The sequence below is a fragment of the Phyllopteryx taeniolatus genome, chromosome 19, assembly GCF_024500385.1.
Source record: "Phyllopteryx taeniolatus isolate TA_2022b chromosome 19, UOR_Ptae_1.2, whole genome shotgun sequence".
Taxonomy (NCBI): domain Eukaryota; kingdom Metazoa; phylum Chordata; class Actinopteri; order Syngnathiformes; family Syngnathidae; genus Phyllopteryx; species Phyllopteryx taeniolatus.
The window spans coordinates 5,917,490-5,938,510 of NC_084520.1; the positions used below are offsets into that span (position 1 = coordinate 5,917,490).

At 41.3% G+C, this 21,021-nt stretch overlaps 2 protein-coding genes across 4 annotated transcripts in view; one reads left to right on the forward strand and one right to left on the reverse strand.

Moving 5' to 3' along the window:
• The window catches only part of pkd1b (polycystic kidney disease 1b), a 30,464-nt gene extending 12,691 nt beyond the window's left edge, over positions 1–17,773 (reverse strand). Inside the window, exons 1-23 of the mRNA XM_061755888.1 lie at positions 17,495–17,773; positions 17,315–17,409; positions 16,369–16,585; positions 15,684–15,892; positions 15,473–15,591; positions 13,901–14,048; positions 13,551–13,816; positions 12,520–13,245; positions 12,311–12,442; positions 12,074–12,249; positions 11,434–11,570; positions 7,602–11,254; positions 6,111–6,245; positions 5,292–5,405; positions 4,215–4,497; positions 4,022–4,118; positions 3,726–3,854; positions 3,515–3,656; positions 3,140–3,277; positions 2,815–2,962; positions 668–1,342; positions 339–474; positions 4–259 (exon numbers count right to left, since the gene is read on the reverse strand). Of these exons, the coding sequence (XP_061611872.1) occupies positions 4–259; positions 339–474; positions 668–1,342; positions 2,815–2,962; positions 3,140–3,277; positions 3,515–3,656; positions 3,726–3,854; positions 4,022–4,118; positions 4,215–4,497; positions 5,292–5,405; positions 6,111–6,245; positions 7,602–11,254; positions 11,434–11,570; positions 12,074–12,249; positions 12,311–12,442; positions 12,520–13,245; positions 13,551–13,816; positions 13,901–14,048; positions 15,473–15,591; positions 15,684–15,892; positions 16,369–16,585; positions 17,315–17,390 (8,112 nt within the window). The 5' untranslated portion in view covers positions 17,391–17,409; positions 17,495–17,773. The remainder of the gene's footprint in view (positions 1–3; positions 260–338; positions 475–667; positions 1,343–2,814; positions 2,963–3,139; positions 3,278–3,514; positions 3,657–3,725; positions 3,855–4,021; positions 4,119–4,214; positions 4,498–5,291; positions 5,406–6,110; positions 6,246–7,601; positions 11,255–11,433; positions 11,571–12,073; positions 12,250–12,310; positions 12,443–12,519; positions 13,246–13,550; positions 13,817–13,900; positions 14,049–15,472; positions 15,592–15,683; positions 15,893–16,368; positions 16,586–17,314; positions 17,410–17,494) is intronic.
• A 701-nt stretch (positions 17,774–18,474) lies between these two features.
• asb12a (ankyrin repeat and SOCS box-containing 12a) lies at positions 18,475–20,737 on the forward strand. Of its 3 annotated transcripts, none has more exons than XM_061755240.1 (3): positions 18,475–18,593; positions 19,291–20,057; positions 20,518–20,737. In XM_061755240.1, exons 2-3 carry the CDS (start codon positions 19,298–19,300, stop codon positions 20,667–20,669), a joined length of 912 nt encoding a protein of 303 aa, XP_061611224.1. In that variant the 5' UTR covers positions 18,475–18,593; positions 19,291–19,297; the 3' UTR covers positions 20,670–20,737. The 3 variants fall into 3 exon arrangements, with proteins under 3 accessions (XP_061611224.1, XP_061611223.1, XP_061611225.1); XM_061755239.1 differs by having other exon boundaries at positions 18,477–18,593; positions 19,288–20,057; XM_061755241.1 differs by lacking the exon at positions 18,475–18,593 and adding an exon at positions 18,615–18,759.
• The last annotated feature ends 284 nt before the right edge of the window (positions 20,738–21,021 follow it).

A 21,021-nucleotide genomic window follows, 5' to 3' on the forward strand; every position in this document is an offset into this window, starting at 1 on the left:
TACAGGCGGCAGTAGCACAACGGCCCCAGGATGAAGAAACAAACTGGCCCCAAACATGGTGAGGTGGTGCGTTAGGCACTGCACTGTTTGGAGTGTAGTGTCGTCCAGTGGCTTGAGACCCTCACTACTCCAAGTCCTCTCCTTGACGCTGTAGTACTGGCACACAGAGCTGAACACACATAATGACACGGCAACAGGACCGCCCTTCACCATAGATGAGGTCAGGCTCACAGACAAAGTCTTCTCTGTCCGATCGAAACTGTTAAAGAGATTTTTTTTATATATATTTTTTTTCAATTAGATCAGTTTAAGTAATATGAGAATGAAAGTGTACTCACTGTGGGGACAGAAATATAGTTTCCTCTGTGAAGGTTTTAAGAGTCGAAATATTGATAGGCCACTCTTTTATGAAGGAATCCTGAGATGCACTTGTCATTTCTATCGTAACAAGGCCCAGAGTCTCTGTGGTGACTCCTAGATATGCATAATATATCACATCATAATCAAAACGCTCCTAGATAAAGAAGGATCAACACTATTTTAATTTGTTGTAATTTGAAACACTCATATTACACTATTCAGACACATTATGCTCTTTGTAGCTACAGTAGGTTCAGTGCATGTAAATACTGCAAAAGGAAAAGCTTTAAAATATTGCCGGTGTTACCTGGTAACATGCTGAAGTTGAAGGAGATGTATAAACCTGTATTGTCATCCAGGCCACCCACAGTTTTTATTGTGAAGTTCAAATGTTTCTCAGGTGGAAGCGCAACAGTGGGACATGTACCATTAGTATGTCCATCCACTCTCCCATCCCCACTTGAGTTACTCTTCTCCACAGAAAGCTTGCTGTGCAGGGTGACTCTAATGGCCTGGTCAGGCTCCAGATCTTGGATGGGTATGGGCTCGCCCTGAGGAGTGGTTATCTCCATGGCGACCAGGGTGGTGGTGATTGGAGGGTCAGCGGCGGGCAGGAACGAGTGAGACTCATCCAGACCCAAAACCACCTGCACCAGCTCTGAGCGCTGACTCTTGAGGTGAGTGGTGAGTGAGGTTGGGATTAGAAATGGACATGCTGGAGTTGATAGCTGGGAGGGATTCGACTGCTTAGAGCCGAGAAGGTCGGAGGGGTCTCCAATGAAACCGGCTGTACTGATGTAAGGTGTGACGAACGAAAGGGGCACCTCACCAGGAGCGGGTGAATGCATCAGGGAGCGCATTAAGGCCCCTGCATGGCTCATTGCCGACAAGGTGATGACTGAAGCGGCCTGCAGACTTCTGGAGTAGTTCTGACGAGGACTTGAAGCAATGGCCGATAACGACGCAGCAGCCAGAGAGCTACCTGCAAACAAAGACCACATAACTTCACCTATTTTGATATATAGTATATATAAATCCTCAATTCTAATTTGGGCAAGCACGGTAGTTGTAGTGGTTAGCAGCTCTGCATCCCAGTGCTGACGTTTAGGGTCCAAAAATCTCAGCTCTGGCCTTTCTGTGTGTTACCCCCATGCTTGCATGTGTTTTTTCCAACTACAACAGCTTCGTCCCACATTCCAGTAGCATGCATGTTAGCTTAATTGAAGACTCTAAATTGTGAATGCGTGTGGCTGTGTGTCTATGTGCCTTGCGATTGGCTGGCGACAAGTCCAGGGTTTACCCTGTCTCTCGGCTCCAGCTCACCCAAGAGCTTTAATGAGGATAAGCACAATAAAGAATGGATGGATTTGAACTTGCATAATTAGTACTGATTAAGTTTTACACCGTGTTGGGGCAATGCGTAGGAACCAAAACCGAGCTAGCGGCATAAAAGGCCGGAATTCAAACTACTGTGTCCCTGATACGTACCTGTGATTTTGTTGGTAAAATTCTGGGCATTTTCAAAGTTTAAAATTTACATCATGATTTATGAGTGAGTTTATAGGAAGGTGTTGGAATAAAAAGTGGTCACCCACACACATATTTGTGATCCTATACTATCGGTTTCACCTATTCGCAGATTTTATTTTGTAACCTATCCTCTGTTATTTGCTGAAAAACTCACCTTTTCGTAGTTTTTGTGTTCACGCCAAAGTCTTGTGTAATATAAAAAAATATTTCTTTGGCATCATCTTGCAGCATCTTGGTGCCAAAGGAACAATGTTGAAGTGAGTTGAATATTAGTCATTCGAACTGCTCTAAGTGCTAGAGGACTCTGCATTTTTTTTGCACAATTGTCAAAAAAAAAAAAAAAAAAATGTAGCGGCATTACCAAATAACGAGCAACCCTTTATTGCTCAGTGACTGTTTTTTGTCCTTGTCCGTGTTTTTGAACATACTTGGCAAATAAAGATGATTCTGATGATGAGTTGCATGTAGTACTTTGCAGTCATGTTATGGAATCTATAGGTAAGTTGAAACCTTTTTTGGGGGTGTCAGTTCATATTTTTGCTATTCGAACAATGTAATAATAATACAGTAATTGTGAAATGGACAATCATATGTGGTGGCATTATTCAATGAAATAACCTTACATACTTAAATAAGGTTATTTCATTGAATAATGCCACCACATATGATCATCCCAAAAATACATACAACAACAAAAATACATAACACATAAATTCAATTTAAATAATTCACATTAGTTTTAATGAAACACATGTCTGCTTGTATAACAACATAAAATGTGAACTATTCTGTTTCTATATGCTACAGTTTGTACCTAATTCTCATTATTTCACATGGAAACTTTCCAGCAACTCTGAAACTACAGAAACATTTCTAGAAATTTACAAGAAATGTTCTGGAGCCTTGCGGCCTTTGCAACCCTACCTATGATGCTAAGGATGTTCCTCCCGGTGTCAAACGCTGAAACACCACCACCAGGACTTTTGTGTTCTTCCATTACATGAATCATCTTCCCGACTGCTTCAAGAACCTTCTCCTGACAGTTGGCACACATTAACTCAGGGGGAACAGCCTGGAGAACATTAAGAGTGGTTACAAACACTCGTATAAAACACAGCATTATTATCTATTTAACTTTTTAACACTGCTAGCGATTTGTATTGTTGTTGGTGAATGACTCATTCTAATGTAAAAAAAAAATGTATGTGTGAATGAATGATGGGATGGAGACAGAATAGTACATTCTTACAGTGGACTGGGCTAAAGCTGAGCTGATTTGATCAACATCCATCAGGGAGGAAATAGGGAGAGAGACCAAAGCTTTTGTAACATTTTCTCTTATCTCCCTCTTCATTGTGAGCTCTCTGGTTCTTTGTCCAGACATGATCTGTGGATCAGAGGGGGGGGGGGGAAGATGTGTGGACATTGCAAGCAAAGGTAAAGCTTTTAGTAATTGTCTTTTGTCCATTGTCTGGAATCATGGTCTAAATGAAAATAAACATGTAAATGAAAACCAATGAAAATCAGTCACCTCCTGGAGGATGCTCATGCACATGAAGGTAAATGTCCATGAAGAAGAGCTACAGTACATGTTCTGTGACTGAAATCTGCTTTTGCATATTACCTGGTTGAGCTGACTGGTGAGAGCAATGGAATACGGGATGATTTCCTGAGGGTTGCCATGTTGGACTAAGGCCCACATCTCTGTTTGGCTCTTTGTTCTAAGCCACTCACTGGCATTTACGTGAGTCTGAACACTCAGAGTTCTGAAAGGTAAAGGAAATTGTGAAAATACAAAGAAAATGTGCATTGAACACATTAACATGGTGCTTTACCTGTTTAGACCCAGGATACTTGCCCCAAGATTGTCTTCTATGTGCAAAGTAACGGTGATAAGTGACTTATTTTGTCCTTTCACAGGACTCCCCACTGGAACTATGCTGCCAAAAGTTGACCGGGTGCCCCTTGGGAAAGAGATAACAAGCCTTTACATACAGACAAGACAGAGTCAGTCTGTCCAGTCAGCTGGGATATGTTCCTGTTCCCCCGCTGATCCTTATGAGGGTAAGAGGTACTCTATATAAAATGGATGGATGGACATTTTCTGTTAATGCTGTGAGGTTTTATTTACTTGTACAGAGTGAGAACAGGGCACATTATAGGATGGCATGGTGCAACCTGAAAGGTATAGATGAGCTCAGAGGATGTGTTTTCATCATCTCTCCACCCTGCCATAAAACAGAACATACAGTACAAGTGTATGTGACAAAAGTTTAAGAAATAATACAGGTGTGATAGTTTTGTGTTGTGTCATGCAAGATTACCCGAACAGTTGAAGGTGACTATAGTCCCCAGCGAATGAATGTGCGACTCCGGCTTCAATTCACACAGGCCTCCATTAGGGGGCTTGTTAGGTACAACCATTTGACTTGCGCTGCCCCACCTGCCACTGCCAGGCAAAGTCACATTGACAGTGAAGGTATACATGTTCCCTGGCAGCACAGCATCTGAACGTAACACCAATTTAGAGGAGTGTCTTCCTGTAGATGTGGCGACCTTTTCGAGGTCAACTGTCGTGCCTGACTCATCCTCAGCGCTCCAATTGTACTGCGATGACAGTTACAAACCACAAAGTATTTAATTAGTTTTAAAACGGTTTCCACAGTTTAACAGAATTAGTCTAATTCCCAGAGGAGATCAACCTATCCATCTATTTTCTATAGCGTTTGTCCTCATTATTGTCACAGTGTGCTGGAGCCTATCCAAGCTGACTTTGGCAAAGTAGCAGGGAAGACCCTTGACTGGTTGCCAGTCATTCGCAGGCTATATACACAAACAACCAATTTACAGTATCCAGTTAACCAAAACAAAATAGATGGCTGGACAACACTGTGGACCAAACACCATCACATTGATAACCGATAAAAAATAAACAAATTATTGATTTATTTATAAGTTTGAAATACTCACTCAGCAAAGCTTCATCAACATACGACCAAATATATATCTTAGCTTATTAAGCATCTAAATTCAAGTGTTGCTGTTGTTTTTTGTGACCAAAAAGGTTTACACCCTGAACTGGTCGCCAACCAATCGCAGCGCACATATACACAAACAACCATTCGCCCTCACATTCACATCTACGGGCAATTTAGAGTCTTCAATTAACCTACCATACATGTTTTTGGGATGTGGGAGGAAACCGGAGTACCTGGAGAAAACCTACACAGGCACAGGGAGAACATGCAAACTCCACACAGGCGAGTCCGGCTTTGAACCCCAGTCCTCACAACTGGGAGACAGATGTGCTAACCAGTCGTCCACTGTGGAGCCACGTTGAATTTCATAGCCTTTATTTTCCTGAGACCAAACTGATGTGCTCTTACAAGCTGAACTCTTACCTGAGCTTGGTCATCACACTCTCCACAATGTCCAGACAGGATGATGGGGGTGTGGCTTGGACAGGATAGACACTCCACAAACACAGCAAGTTGTTGTGTTTCAAACACAGTCACCTATAAAGATCGTAGACATCAGAATGTGCTGCTGGGATTTGACTGTGAAAGAAAAATGCCCATGAAGATAATTTTACATCTTAATTAAGGAATAATGTAAAACGATAAATTTGAAATTTGACATATTGGGGTAATAATCATTACAGAAAACGATTTTTTGTTCATTATCAATGCTGTTACTTTAGGGCAGCATGTGTTCAAACCGTAGCATTGTCTGACTGATAGATTTGATGAGCGCTGTACATTGAGGATATAATACTTTATAATTGCAAAAAAAAAGCAAAACAAAAAACTATAATGTCTAATTATATCATACTGGTTTATCATTATAATACATTTAGTGTAACAGTGGACAACCTCACTGAAGGGTTAAATAAATGTAATAATAGTACAGTAAATGAGAATTAGTTCTCAAATGACTTACCTGGTAACATAAAAGTTATAGTAAATTAAAAAAAATAAAATATTAAAAAACAATCTACAAAGAGCTCTACTGCATCAATAACAACAGCAAAAACATCAATAACAGAAGAAGGAATATGAATCAAATACAAGTTGTGTAATAATGCACAGCTCAAAACAATTAACAATAGATAAATAAATAGACTTTTTAAAATGTGGCTTAAAGGGATACACCAACTCTGTAAGTATTGAAAGCGGGGAGCATTAAAATATTTGTGAAAGGCTGTTCTAGTCAATACTCACTGTCTGTCTGAAGGATACCGGTGTCCTTCCCGTCTTATCGATGATTAGGTTGAAAGTATAGATGGTGCCTGGATGTAACTGTATACTGGGTACAGTCACAATACTACTGTTGCTCTCAATGGGGATTGTGAAATTCTGCAAATTCAAACACAGGGAGGTAAATTATTAAAACCAGAGTGCTATAATTAGAACTCAATTTGTTTTCTAATATCACACTTAAAATGATGGAAAGTACAATGGTCCCTTGAGATAGGAGTTTAATTCGTTCCGTGTCCATGCCCTTAACTCAAAATACTCTTATGTCAAAGTCATCTTTCCCCATTGAAATGAATGGAAATACCATTATACCGTTCCAGTCTCCCCGTCCTCCCCCAGAGAAATAAATAAATAAATAAGGAAAAATAGCATTCTACAATATTGTACTTTATAAAAGCACAGGGCTATAAAATAATATAAATAAAATATGAAGCATTAAGCACTTTATGCCTCTAATGTTTTATCCATCAGTGTGCTGCGCCTTCTAGTGTGGCCGCCTTGGCCACCGAGAGGCACTACTGTATAATACAGTCAAACGAAGTCGAATAGACTTTTTCTGCTGCTGTTCGACCACTCATTAAGTTGCTGAAATATTTTTTTTTGTCGAGGATGAAGAACATATGCCTGTGAATAATGTAATATTTTCTGTCTATATGTGTTGTTCGGCCATATGTGTTCAACTATCCATTTCTTAAAGGGTTCAAAAACCGCGACTGTCGAACTGTTATCATGTCAATAGTGTTTTTCATTCATTTGGTCGTTGTTTGTTAGCATTAAGCGAGCAGATTTTCCTAAGAGGCGGCACAGTCAACGACTGGTTAGAGCGTCTGCCTCACAGTTCTGAGGACCGGGGTTCAATTTCCAGCCCCACCTGTGTGGAGTATGCATGTTCTCCCCGTGCCTGTGTGGGTTTTCTCCGGGCACTCCGGTTTCCTCCCACATCCCAAAAACATGCATGGTAGGTTAATTGAAGACTCTAAATTGCTCGTAGGTGTGAATGTGAGTGTGAATGGTTTTTTGTTTATATGTGCCCTGCGATTGGCTGGCAACTGGATCAGGGTGTACCCCACCTCCTGCCCGATGATAGCTGGGATATGCTCCAGCACTCCCGTGACTCTTGTGAGGATAAGCGGCTCAGAGAATGGATGGATGGATTTTCCTAAGACAAAGCAATTTTATGCTTAGTTTGACCATAAACCTCAACTAGGAGTAGCATTAAACAGCTTGAAACCTCTCTTTTTTGATGAAATGTTCACCATTTGTAAAAGTGCTGCTTATTGTGAAGTGTGTTGTATTGAGTTTACTGCCACCACATTGTATCTCAAGTTGGCACTCACAAGTCAAGGTAAACAAATTATATTATTTATTATTATTTTTCGTATCTCGAAAAACTCTTAAATCAGGTCACCCGTATCTCAAGGTACCACTGTTATGCTTAAATCAAGTGGCATGCACCTCTATCATGAAGGTCCAGTGATATTGGAGTGCATCCTCTTCGCCTTGGCCTGCATCAGGATCTTGAGACGCACTTCCATCCAGAACAAGATTACGGGTGCTTGACCACAGTCTATGTGAACCTCCCTTAATGACAGCCACCAACGGGGAGCAGACCACCGTGACTGTGGTTTTTTGTTGCACTAGCAAAGGGGTTCCTTGGAGTGAAACGGTGAATAAAAGGCAGTACTGTCCCACATTGAGCGTATGCTTTGGAAGACGGAGAAAAGGTGACGTTGTACCATTGAGAAGGACTCTGTTCCCAGTGAATTCCATATTAACATTAGTGCAATTGGACACTCTGAACATCTCCCACTGGTATGTTGTCTTGTAGGCAGAGCAGTTAATATCCACACTTGCTTCAAAGAAACTCACTCTGGATCTGAAGATAGTTGGCTGGCTTTGGATAAGTGAGGCTTGAGGGTTGGAACATTCCAACTCCACCACTTCTATGCATAGTTGTGTAGACATTTGGCTGACACTGTTGGAGACGTTGACCATTACAATGTATACCCCAACATTGTCAAATGTATGATTGACTGCACTGAGATGTGTTGGCCACTCTTTTATGGAGTTTCCAAGTTTCCACACGTATCTCAGGTTGCTCCCTCCATTAATTTTAGCAGAAAATAATACAAGATGGCCAGAAAATATTGGTTTTGAGTGACAAAGAAGTTGGACCTCTTTAACAGGCCATTCAACTGTCAGAGTCTTGTTTAGCATCTTGAAGCAAACACCATTGCTTGCCAACACAGTCACTGACAATGAACCATTGATGTGTGGCGTAAAGATGACTTCTTTTCCTCTGCGCCACAAAGGTTCAGTATCTCCTAGGTAAAATATCCAGGTGTAGTTGACTGCAAACTCATTTTTATTATCCACCTCAAAATGAAACTTCTTCAGAGCCTCTATGGCATGGTGGACAGGGGTTAAGAGTCGTACAGTTTTTACATTCTCCAAGATCTGCAGTTGGGTTGACATCTGTGCACTGCTCACCTGATTCCAAGCTGTCAGTTTAACAATATGTGTCCCTGCTGGAAGGTTTGATGTGGTGAACAATCCATCAACCACATTCTGACTATGCATCCAGTCTTTAGTTTCAAACATCAAAACAAAGCTTGCATTGCTTCCTTTCTTGACTGTTGGTAAGAAAGTAACTTCCTCCTCAGAACAGAGAGTATCCTTGGTAATGTTTAGAGTGAGACCTTCGATTCGATCCTGGACGATTACACTGTGTGTAACTTCCTGCCAGTTAATTGCATTGGAGACATTCAAAGACACTCTGTAAATGCCTTCATGGAGAAAGGTGTAGGTAAAGGTGTGGTTGGTTGCACAAAAATGGTTATTTATGGAATCTCTAATTTGCCAGCCCCAGTGCAGATCACTACCTTTGTTGACAAACCCTTGGAAAGACACAGCAGTACTTGTGCTCATATGAAACGGAAACATCTTGCCACCTATTCCAAAGTCCACCTCTTCGATCTCTTCTTGAACTGTAAAGATTTTGGTGTCGTTACTTTCACTGAGGGCGTTCTGAACTGAAACTTTAACAAAACGATGCCCTGAGCTTGTGAACCTGTGAAGAAGAAAAGGGGCATCTGTCTCAAGGAGTGGAAGATCAGTGTCCACATACCAAAAGTACTTCAGGTCAGAACCGGTAAGGACAGACACTGAAATATTCACAAACTTCCCCACTGCCACAATATCTGTCCGTGTGGCTATGTGTGCACTTGTTACATGTTCTACAGCCAGAACAGAAGCAATGCTATTGGAATCACCCAACTTGTTAGAGGCACTTAAGTGAATTGTGAGCCGACCAGGAGTTCGAACAACAAACTGAAAACGTTCTCCATCAGCTGTAACCTGATGCTTTATTTCATTTTGTTTAACAAGCCACTTATATGTGATATTGGAGCCTTTTGTGACAGAAGCGACAAACACCACATCCTCGTGGGTCGGTAAATATGTCATATTTGTCAGTCTAGGACAATCAATGTGAAGACCCTCTATTCTCTCAAAGACTTCAACGAAAATCACTGCCTCCCTTCTGCTCACCAAGTTCTGGGCTATACTTTTCACTTGATACACTCCTGCTTTGGGGAAAACAAATCTAAACTTACAAGTTCCTTGTTTTGGCACCAAACCATCCACTGTCCAATAGTAGGTGGCACTCCTCTCTTCACTGCTAACTGCTGTGATAAAAGTTTCTTCTCCAACCACACTGTACGGCTGCATAGTTTGAAGGCTAAAGTCTGAAACAGGATGCAAGACATTCACCTTGAGGGTCACAGATTTATGACTTATGGCGTTAAATGCAGTGGCGGTTGCAGTGAATTCACCCGTTGCGGTAAAGACATGCGACACATTTTGTTTCTGCTCTGCCCGGGAACCATCTCCAAAATCCCACAGCACAGACACATTGCTGCCTGTGCAACTGGCAACCCAAAATGATACAAATGTATTGACAGTCACAGTCTCACTTTCACACACCAAAGAGAAATTGCTGACAGGTTTTTGAACAGTGATGCTCGCAATGACTGTTTTGCTGCTTACTTTGTTACTTCCTGTTACAGATACCTCTTTAAGGCCTTCATCACTGAAGGTAAAACACTGTTGAGTATGTTCTGTCATAGAAGCTTGACTGTAAGAGCTGCTGAACCACTTAAATTGGCAACCTGGTCTCAGTTCTGGAGAAAATAACACCCTGAAACAGACTTCCTCCCCTGTGGCTACTATATCTTTAGATGACTGCACTGCCATGTCAGTTATTGCTGTTTGGACACAGATAGTGCCATTGTATGAGACAGTCCCAATAGAGCTTTTCACAGTAAGATTAACATGGAAAAACCCTGGGCTGGAAAATATGTGTGTAACTGTGGATTGCCCTGTCACCACAGTTACAGGTGTTCCTTCACCAAACAGCCAAAGGAAAACTAGCATGGATACATTTCCATTCAGCAAAGCAGAAAACTCAGTGTTTCTACCAGTCATGACACACTCAGTAGGTGTCACTCCTATAACAGCCAACCTATAGACCACCACACTGATAAACTGGTGTGCATGGCTGACAGAATTCGAGACATTTACCCTAACTGTGTATTTTCCAGGAAACTTGTAGATTTGTGAAACTGAGCCATCTGTGAGGCTTCCGTGCTTGGATCCATCGCCAAACTCATAATCCCAAATAAGCCTCGTACCAGTTGCAACAGTAGCTCTGAAATCTGTAACAGAGCCCAACTCACTGGGTCCGTTGCAGCTGACCCTAAGTCCAGTTATTTTCTCCATAACTTCTACCATGTGCCAGGTGTTAAGCACAGAAAGAGTGTTGTTGGCACTCAGTGTGATGTTGTAATCTCCCGCAGATGAAAAGGTGTGATCAACTTTTTGGTCAGCACATTGGACAATTTTGGATTTGTCACCAAAATCCCATGTGTAGGTGATGTTGTAGGCGGCAGGAACAGTGGAGGCCTCGAGAAGATAAGTCTCATTAACAATGCCCACCAGAGGGAAACAATCGAGCAAGAGACATTTTAACAGAGGACGAACGCTCATCTCGATAGATTTATGTACTTTTTCATACTGGTTGGAAACTCCCACTTGAAGTTTGTAGTTACCTGCAATGAAGAAAAGCAGATTCAATTTAATTTGCTTGATTAAATATATATGACAGTTAAAATATTGCTGACTAGTGGGGAACACTGGATGTATGACACAAAATGGAGTAATTTGTGTTAAATAGAGCAACAACAACAGCAAAAAAAAAATTATAGCATGAAGAAAGGTGAGTGTTTACCTGGTGTCGAATAGGTAAAGTTCACAGAGTGCTGCACAAACGCTTGAGTCTCTCCTCTTTCCGCAAGTGCCTCCGTGGTCTCACAAGGAGCAGGCTCGGTATGGATAACTCTACTGCTACCATCTCCAAAATCCCATCTACATAGCATGCAGACGTTAACTCACATGTATTATTATTTATATGTATATATATATATATATATATATATATATATATATATATATATATATATATATATATATATATATATATAATTATATAATATTTCATATAAGGGTACACACAAAAGAACAGGTTCTAAATTAAAACTGTGACCTATGTGCATACGGCATACTAAAAAGCATACTATAAAAAAGAATGTATATGTTTAAAGTTAAGGGAGAAATATGTAGCATTATATAATTATAGCGGTAGTGGTTTACAGTGGTGCAGGACGGTTCAGCATATATAGTGATGTTTCTAATATTTTGAGTATATTTAGTTACAGTACATACTAACACGACATGTTGTATTCTTCCTTCTTTACTGAGTTTTATTGTCCTGCCAAAAGCAACATTTTGGAACAGTCCTTGTATTGGATCAGTCTAGATTGTAGGTATACCCAATGTGTTGATTGAGTGTACATAGAAGCATACTTTACCTAAATGTAGCTGGCAGGGCGATGTCCACTTTGACCCTGAGGGTGAAGAGGTGTGTAGCACCCACTGCTACAACCTCCCTGACAGACATGAACTCAGGCTCACCCAGTGGGTTAATTTCATCGACAGTCAAGAGGAGCTGTTTGCTCTGAGAGCTCACAGGGTTGGATGCTGTTACCTGTTAGTTCAATAAATGATGTTGAAACAGCACTATTAAAATCATTTAAAAACTGCCGTACCTTTAGTTTGTACTCAGCAGCTTTCTTGAACGCAACACTGTAAGATTCTCCTTCATATGCAAATGCTTCCAAGTTGTCAATGACCCATGAGAATATCACAGATGAGCCACTATCCACTCGGGCTGTAAATGACTGTGAGATAGGGAATATGCAGAAGAATTAGGATGTAACAATTCTTGAAAATTGAGCAACACGCCTTGTACTCAAACCTGAGGAATGTCCACAAGCATCCTCTCGTGTCCACGTGGCTCCACGCTGAGTCCCGACACTGTATCGTAGCCACACATTTTCACATTCAAACTCTGAGATCTTACTGCATCTGTCACGCTGATGTTCAGCGTCTGAAGCCCCACTGAAGGTAAGACTAGAGTCACAGAAGAGAACCACATATGCTCAGAATAGGTCTCGCATTTGGGCAGAACATCGGGGCAAGTTCGACTGAAAGGAAGTCCAGTTTGGAGCACTGGAGCTGACCATGAACACTTGGCTTTCTCTCCTGATCGTACCATGACAACCATGAGGGTTGGAACGTTACGTTGAATGTGGATCTGGTTCTTTCCATCCAGTGGAGGGTGGATGAGCTTTAGCCCAAATGTAGATCTTACACTCGGTGTCAGGGCATTCATGTAAGAGGGTGTGGTTGTTTCCACCATCAGCTTATGCTCACTACCTCCATGAAGTGTGTCTACATAAAGCAATCTCAGATCACACACCACCCCATCCACCCAGTGTTCACCTTGGGGCATGAAAGGGAGGCCTCCCTCCCACCAGCCCCCCCACTCCGTCCCCCGAAGAGATCGGTAACTCTGTCGCCACACAGAATTTAGGGAGGCATTGCTGGTGAGGCAGTGTAGAAAGGCTCCAGGGTTACGATTGTGTTGAATGGCAACAATATCGTCAGGGTAGACAATGATGGCTCCTTCTGGAAGAAGAACCTGCAGTGATATACAGAAGAACGTGTCACGAGTCACGACTAACAAAAAATTCAAAGTTGTAGACAACCAGTATGTACTGTATGTACTGTATGCTCCCACATCCTCCGATTGTAGATTTATTTTGGCGGTTGGGGGGGAGGGGGTGATACTGGAATGACGAGCTGAAAGATTTTTGCATTGTAGTCTACTTGAAGACCTTAATTAATGGCTTGGATGAACAGGTTTATGTAGATGTACTGTGGATATATTATCAAACGTATTGTATATTATGTGTATTGTATAGTGCACATTTTGAGGATACTCACGCTGAAAGTTTGCAGTTCGGAGAAGGGGCTTATTCTCAAGGGTAATTCTGCTACCAAGTGGTAAAAAGGTGCTATTGCTGGGTATCTGGGTGGTAACGCAAAGCCGCGTCCCACTGCTGCTGAGGCGTAAAGAGAACAGGGATCGCTGTTGGGAAGACAGGCTTCTAGTATATGACACCAGTACTGGCCCGTGCTGCACCCCCCTGTCGTGTTGCACAGCGGAACCACTGAGCAGCAGCTGAATGGATTCAACAGAGAACTGCAACCTGAAGGACCAAAATGAGTATATTGTCGCTATTGTGATGTGTTTTATTAACAGATATATACAAAAAGGGTGACTTGTATTGTACCTGGAGGTACTAGGTGGTTGTTGGGGTTGCAGTAGGGTCGAAGGATTTGAATGCGGGCCAAAGAGGAGGTCGAGCTGGGCTGCACCACTAGTTCTAGTGAAGTCACCTGACCTGCATGATTGAACCACAAGCCCGGGAACAACTGTATCTATAGAACAAAAACAGTCACTTTCACACTACAGTCACAAACATGTCCCTTCAAATCCTGCACATTTACAATTTTACACATTTTAAAAACACGGTTCTCTCTGTGCTTCATCATGTACAGCAATATGTGCTTATAGTTTTCAGCATATCAATACAATAAGAAAGATATTTGACCATTGTGAATGTCTTGCTACTGTCCAATCAATACTGCACATATTAAACTGCACCTTATTTATGAACTGCACTGAACTGAACATAGTTACTGATCATTATTTATTTTTTAGTAATGCTATTTGGATCTGTGTGAAGGGACCTGACAAAGTAAGAATTCCATTGGTCAGTCTAATCCATTTGTCTTTGCTGTCCAAATGATAATGTGATCTAAAGATCTTTAACTGGTGATATATCTAAAACTCATGGAAAATGACTGTATATACATGTATGCGAAAGGCTTTCAAAATTCCAATTTCTCTCTAATTAATATTAACTTTCACAAATTACATAAAATTTCACATAAGTGCCTTTTTTTTTATTTTTAACTGGCTTCCCGCATTTGCTGAAAAACACAAATATGTGATGTTTTGTTTTCAGGGCCAAGCAATAATGTATTACTTTGGCACCATATTGTGGCATTTTGCTGCCAAGAAACTATTTAGAAGTGAATTGAGGAGCTGCATTTAGATAAAAGGCTATGACTGTCCGCATGTCGAAGTGTCCTTGGGCAAGACACTGAACCCTAATTTGCTCCCAGTGGGCCTGGCAGCGCCTTGCATGGCAGCAGTCGCTCATTGGTGGGTAAATGTGAGGCTTTGTAAAGCGCTTTGAGCCCTGTGATGGTGGAGATAAAGCTCTATATAAGTGCAGTCCATTTACCATTTAAAAGTAGTGCTTTGCATCCATCTTCTGGCATCTTGATGCCAAGAAATTATGTTGAAGTGAATTTAGTTCATCTAGGCAAAAATAGTACTTTGCTGACATTTTGTAGCATCTATAGGCAATTTTGCTGCAGGGCTTGGTCCTTATTGTCCACATATAGCAGGGTAATACTGTACAGTATAAGTTTATCTACAGACATCCATCCATTCTTAATACAACTTATCCTGTTCACTGTCGCGGGGTGCTGGAGCCTATCCCAGTTGACTTCGGGCAAAAGGCGGACTACACCCTGCATTGGTCGCCAGTCAGTCGCAGGGTACATGTAGACATGGACAACCACTCGCACTCACATTCACCCCGTCACTGAACTGAACCCACGCAGCCCACACCAAAGTCAGGTGAATGTACCACTACACCAAGTCTCAAAACTGAATCACAACTCTGTATTAAATATAAGATACAAATGGGGCAAAAGTAAATTTACCCCATTCCATAAAGTCGTGGCTGTTCCGAACCTAATGCAGAGATGCCACCAGATATTTTACTGACCTCCACAGTGTGTTGTTCAACATCAGGGACATTTGGTAAGGGGTCGATCCGGACACGATGGTAGATGCCAGTCATCAGAACCACTCCCACCAGGTAACTGTCCGGGTCTGGCAAAGACTCTGGGACATACACAAAAGAAGTACATTATGGAAAGACTTAGAGAGTTCTCAATAGCAATTATGAACTGTCATGCTGAAGCTTTAAAGCTTACCATTGAATTCATTTTGACAGAAGAAGTAGTATTGTTTAACACAGGGGGATGTCCTCCAATTTCCAGGCATCCCCAGAGCCATCTGAGTGCACAATTTCTGTTTGTCTCTGCCTCCACCTTGCCATGCAGGACTTGCTGACTCCACAAGTCCAACCTTGTCTGGTCCATCTCCACTTGCTCCCTGAATCCAAACCCACTCAGTGCTTTTCCTAGACAAAAAAAGCGGGACAAGTGTGATCGTTACTCAAAGGGGGCATTTGACAAACTGGAAAATTGACCATTTAATTGTTTGCAAACAAATAGTTTGGGTCTCTAGAGAACAACGGAGTGTGCCCAAGTGTGACATTGGAGAATGAAGTTCCTTTTTTTTGTGCGCAGACTATTTCCCAAAATATATGTGAGTAAGCTGTTCAGAATTTTGCACAATTGTGATGACACAATTTGCATATAAAATGTCGCCGCTAAGCTTTTGAGTCTTAATGACTGAGACTCAGTTTTCACAAGATGGCTGGAAATTCACCCAACAAAATTTCATAAACTTTTTTTTATGCCCAAAAAGAAAGGAATTGAAATAAATATCTGACACAAATTGTGGAAAAATGTTTTTTATCAAAGTTAATATATTATTATTTTTATGTCATGCTGTTTGGGAATGATACAGTTTTTTATTTCTTTGTGGACTCACACTGGGAATGAGTGGTGGAGGAAGTTTTGGAGCGCCAAATTGTCAGCAGCTGCCACACGTCCTCCGCGAGTTTGCTGACAGGAAGTTGAAGCCTCAGACCACGTGGACGGCTTCTCAGAGAGCCAGAAGCATCGCAGGCTGGGCAGGTGGACACGACTGCCTTTTGGACAGGAGCTGACTTCTGCAGGGCGGCCTTCACATTCACGTGCAAAAGGAACTATTGAGCACACACATCATCAGCCTTAAATACCGTATTTGTCACTTAAACACTCACACATACTATATGTACAGGCTGTTGTGTTAGAAGTTTGCTGAAAGGGGATTGTCTTGCTTATAATAAAATATATTGTACAGTTTGAGATGAATGGGCAATTAGCACATTTCTCAGATTGATGTTTGTTTTGAGTTAGATGGCATAGTAGATTATTCCTTTGGAGTGGAAGGGCTCATATTTGATGACTTAAATTGAAATGGACGCCACATGACTTGCTATAAGGCAGTAGAAGAATGGTGCCGCCGTTTTTTGACATTAAATCTATATTAATATTTCTTACTGGTATATAATTACAGTGTTAAAAATAATCAAGCTCAGCATTTTGAAAAGTTTTTTGTATGTACTGTACAACAATCATTCTGATGTCAATTAATAATAAATGTGAATTAATAAGGCCTAAGTACTAGTGTGTCTGAAATAAAGTAAATACAGCAAAAACGGACTTTCATTACAAAAAAGAACAAATCTATTATGACGGTGAATCCTCAACATCACTGAGTGGTCATTGAAACCACGCTGGCTGCCCAGATGTCAGTCGAGTTAACCAATACCATCTCTAACTCACTTAGTAAGCAGTGACATCCAAATTCAGTCAGCAAAAATTGGACCAAAGTCTCAACTGAGCTGCAAAAAAAAACTGTCCCAATTAAAGTTCTAAAACAAACTTCTCACCTCCTGTTGTGCTCATCAAAACAATGCAAAGAATCCTCCATGCTTGCTTCTGCGGAGTGAGCATGACTCTCATCATGCACAGTAAGAGGTGTATCCTATACAAAAGAAGCAGTCATAATACCTTGACTTCCCTTACATCTTCAGTGCAGTTGTACAGGGAAAAAAGGATCAGGTCCTCACAATTATTTTTGCTTTTCTTCAGCTTCAACCTGAAGCTGTGTCTTTACTCTCTCCCTCACTAACATCCTGTGTCTTCTCACAACCGTCCCACAATGAGTTGTGGTGATGTGTCTGCTCAAAAGGCCTCTTCGCCACTTTCTTTCAGCACCCGGGTGACTTCTTCTTTGTCTCTCAGCAACAGTCGTAGAAGCAGAGCGGACAGCGGAGGCCCACACATTAGCAAGCTGTAAAACTCATAGACAGACACAATACAGCACAGGGCACACAGAGATAAAATAAATCAAGCTCATTGGGTACTGTTGCATGAGACATGTTTGAAGAATATACAAAGAAATGTTGCTTTGAAAAATGGTATATATATATATATATATATATATATATATATATATATATATATATATATATATTAATCAATTTGGTGTGCTCCAATTTTAATCTCATCATTGACTGAACAAAGAGCCTGTGACGCACATGCAAAAGAAATGGGCCTGGTTTTAAAAGAAGAGATGCCATTGGTGTTGCCTGGAGAGAAGGCAGAAAGTTGGAAGGGGGTGGTAAAGCAAACCTGATCTGACAAGTTTAGTCCATTACCATGGAAACAATTGTGGGTTTTTTTCATGGAACTGATTCCGATAGTATCTTACATTTTCCCCCCATCCATTTTCTCGGACGTGCTGGAGCCTATCCTGTTTACTTTAAAATTCCAATTAAAATAAAATAAAAACAAAAGTTTCTTACCTTGGACACAACGCCGTCATATTGTCCGTCAAATGCAAACACCTCCATGTTGTCAATCATCAAAGAAAATGTTACTGATGAGTCTACGGTATAAATTATGATTAACATGTATTACTGTTGAAAGTTAATTATTGATAAAACAGGATATTATTTTGTATAAATATGGTTGATAATAGTTTCAATAGTACAATATGAAATTCGTGTTTTCTTTAAGAATATGAAACACGTTGCCAAATTGGTGTAATGCTACATGGAGACAGGAGGGGCAGTAATGTGCATTTGTAACTGAATTTCAACGTCATTGAAATTACAAGGAAGAATAAAACAGGAAAAGCGGACGGCCTACGGTGACACATCGCTGGTAAAACCTCGAAAAAAATATGCTTTTTCTGTTTAATGACCACATGTCAAAAAGCAAAGAACAGTTTTCATAACAATAAAATATTTTTTTGTGATGGTTGCGGTTGTTGTTTGAGCAGAAAGTGAATGGAATCGGACCCGTGCGGAAACACGGATTAACATGACGGGTGGGCTTGAACTGTTGTTTACATTTAGCTGCTAACGGTAGTTTAAGATAAGGATCAATATGTAGATCTTAAATCGTCATTATTTTCCTAATCGTAAACGGTAATTATAGAAGAAAACGTTATTTACAATTAACCGCCAACATTAGCTTTGTTTGGATTTAACCTAGTGGCATTTATTCCGTCAATGCAAGTATTTTGTATTTTATTATAGTTTCCTGGGCGTAAACGATAAATGTAACTATTCCTTCTTTAGTTGATATCTTAGTGATGTGTATCTTGTTTATTTATGTTTTATCTTATGTTGTGAGGAGAGTATTGTATAAACATTGTATGAAATGTAAACGTTTAAGGCACAGCTTCACACCACTACAAACTACAACTACATCATTAACTATATTGCTGAATTAATACCTCTTTAACATTGGAAATTTGGATTATTGTACACTGCTCACAAAAAGTTAGGCAGAGGTAGGTAGGAACCTTTCTCTATTCCAGTTGACATCATCTGTGTTCGTGTGCCTTGTCCAGCAGGTTCTCTATGCTCCAGCTCAGGACCACAGAAGAAGAAAGTTGTTGTGAAATCTCCCAGCTCCGACAAGCAGTGTTACAAAACAATGAAAGACTCCTGGATGAGATGTTGTGCCAGGAAATCTACAAGAAGGTCATCAACTACCGAGGAGGCTGGGGCATCGCGGGCACCCCTCTGCACGCCGCGGTGTCCAAGGGCCATCTCAGCTGCCTGCAGGTCCTGCTGACCCACGGTGCCCTGGTGGACTGCGTGGACGTCAAGGCTCAGACGCCGCTTTTTGCCGCCGTTCGCGGGAAGTACCTGGACTGCGTCTTAGCGCTCCTCCGGTCCGGTGCCGACCCTAACGGGAGCTCCTCCAACAACTGCTCCCCCGTCCTCACCGCGGCTCGCGAGGGCGATGTGGAAATATTACAGCAACTGCTGAGACACGGCGCCGAGGTCAACTCGCGTGCCAAAGTCCTGCTGTGGACCTCGAGCGCCAGGGTGTCGAGCGGCCCGCTTTACCTGGCAGCCGTGTACGGACACATGGAGTGTTTCAGACTGCTACTCCTCTATGGTGCTGATCCGGATTACAACTGCGTCGATGCCAGACTGCTGAGCTCCATCAAGCAGCCCAAAACCGTCCTGGAAATGTGTCTGAGGCACGGCTGCGGCGTGGAGTACATCCAGCTCCTCATCGACTTTGGCGCCAACGTCTACCTTCCCACGCTCATCATCGAGAAGTCCACCAAGCAGAACGAGGCCGTGGAGTTGCTTCTGCAAGAGAGAGGTGTCACAAATCATATGAATATATGTGATTATAAACAAAACACTATCAGCGTACTCAAAAAGTTGCTGTAATGCAACAACAAAATTTGGTTTAGCATATTAATGACCAAGCATCCAGACTCACGTTCACTAGATTGGGCAATTTAGACCATCTTCAATGCCATTGTTTATATAAGGCGGGTACAAGCCGGACTACCAGGAGGAAACGTGGAGAACGCATGAACTCCACCCAGGAGGACAGATGTGTTAACTACTAGTCCACCGTGAACAAACCGTTCTTAAAAACAAAAAAACAGCATTATTCTTTAAGCACAAATTAAACCCTGACATTGTCTTGCTTGTTGGGACGAATAATCATAAAAATAACAACCTGGCAATTGTGATCTTTTCAGTGGGATGTTGTGATATTGATACATAGAGTACTTAATGTATACCCCCCACCCCCTCTGTTATGTCCTCAGGAAATCCCAAGGCCTTGACTTCACAGTGCCGATTGGCGGTGCGAAGATACCTCAAAAAGATCAACAAGATCCACTGTATTGAGCAGCTGGACATGCCAACGAGTCTCATTCGCTTCCTGCAGTACAAGCCGCTCACAATTCTGGTTCTCTAGCTACAGGCTAAATCATGTAAAGGAAAAAAAAGTGTGTGTAATTAAAGAATGTCCGTCTTTTTTATTGACCTCCTACTCATGCTTTATGCTCTTAACTCTTAATACATAAAATGTTTATGTGTGACTTTGTAGTTATTTATTCGGTTAGCAATCTCAAGAAAAAAAATGTAGATTTTCAAATAGAACATTTTCAAGATTAAAGTCTTAATTTTAGAAGAACAAAGTCATTATCAATTGATAATCTAAGAAATACTCACAAATACACAATTTTATTCTTGTAAAATTACAAGTCTCAAAAATATGACTAACTTAAAAATGTGCGACTTGTCAAAATTGTATTGGCGTCCTTATT

Excerpts from the sequence above, each read along its gene's own strand:
- asb12a (XM_061755240.1), top strand. The coding sequence starts at position 19,298 with ATGCTCCAGCTCAGGACCACAGAAGAAGAAAGTTGTTGTGAAATCTCC. Across the intron at positions 20,058-20,517 it reads GTTGCTTCTGCAAGAGAGAG|GAAATCCCAAGGCCTTGACT; the intron begins GTGTCACAAATC and ends TTATGTCCTCAG.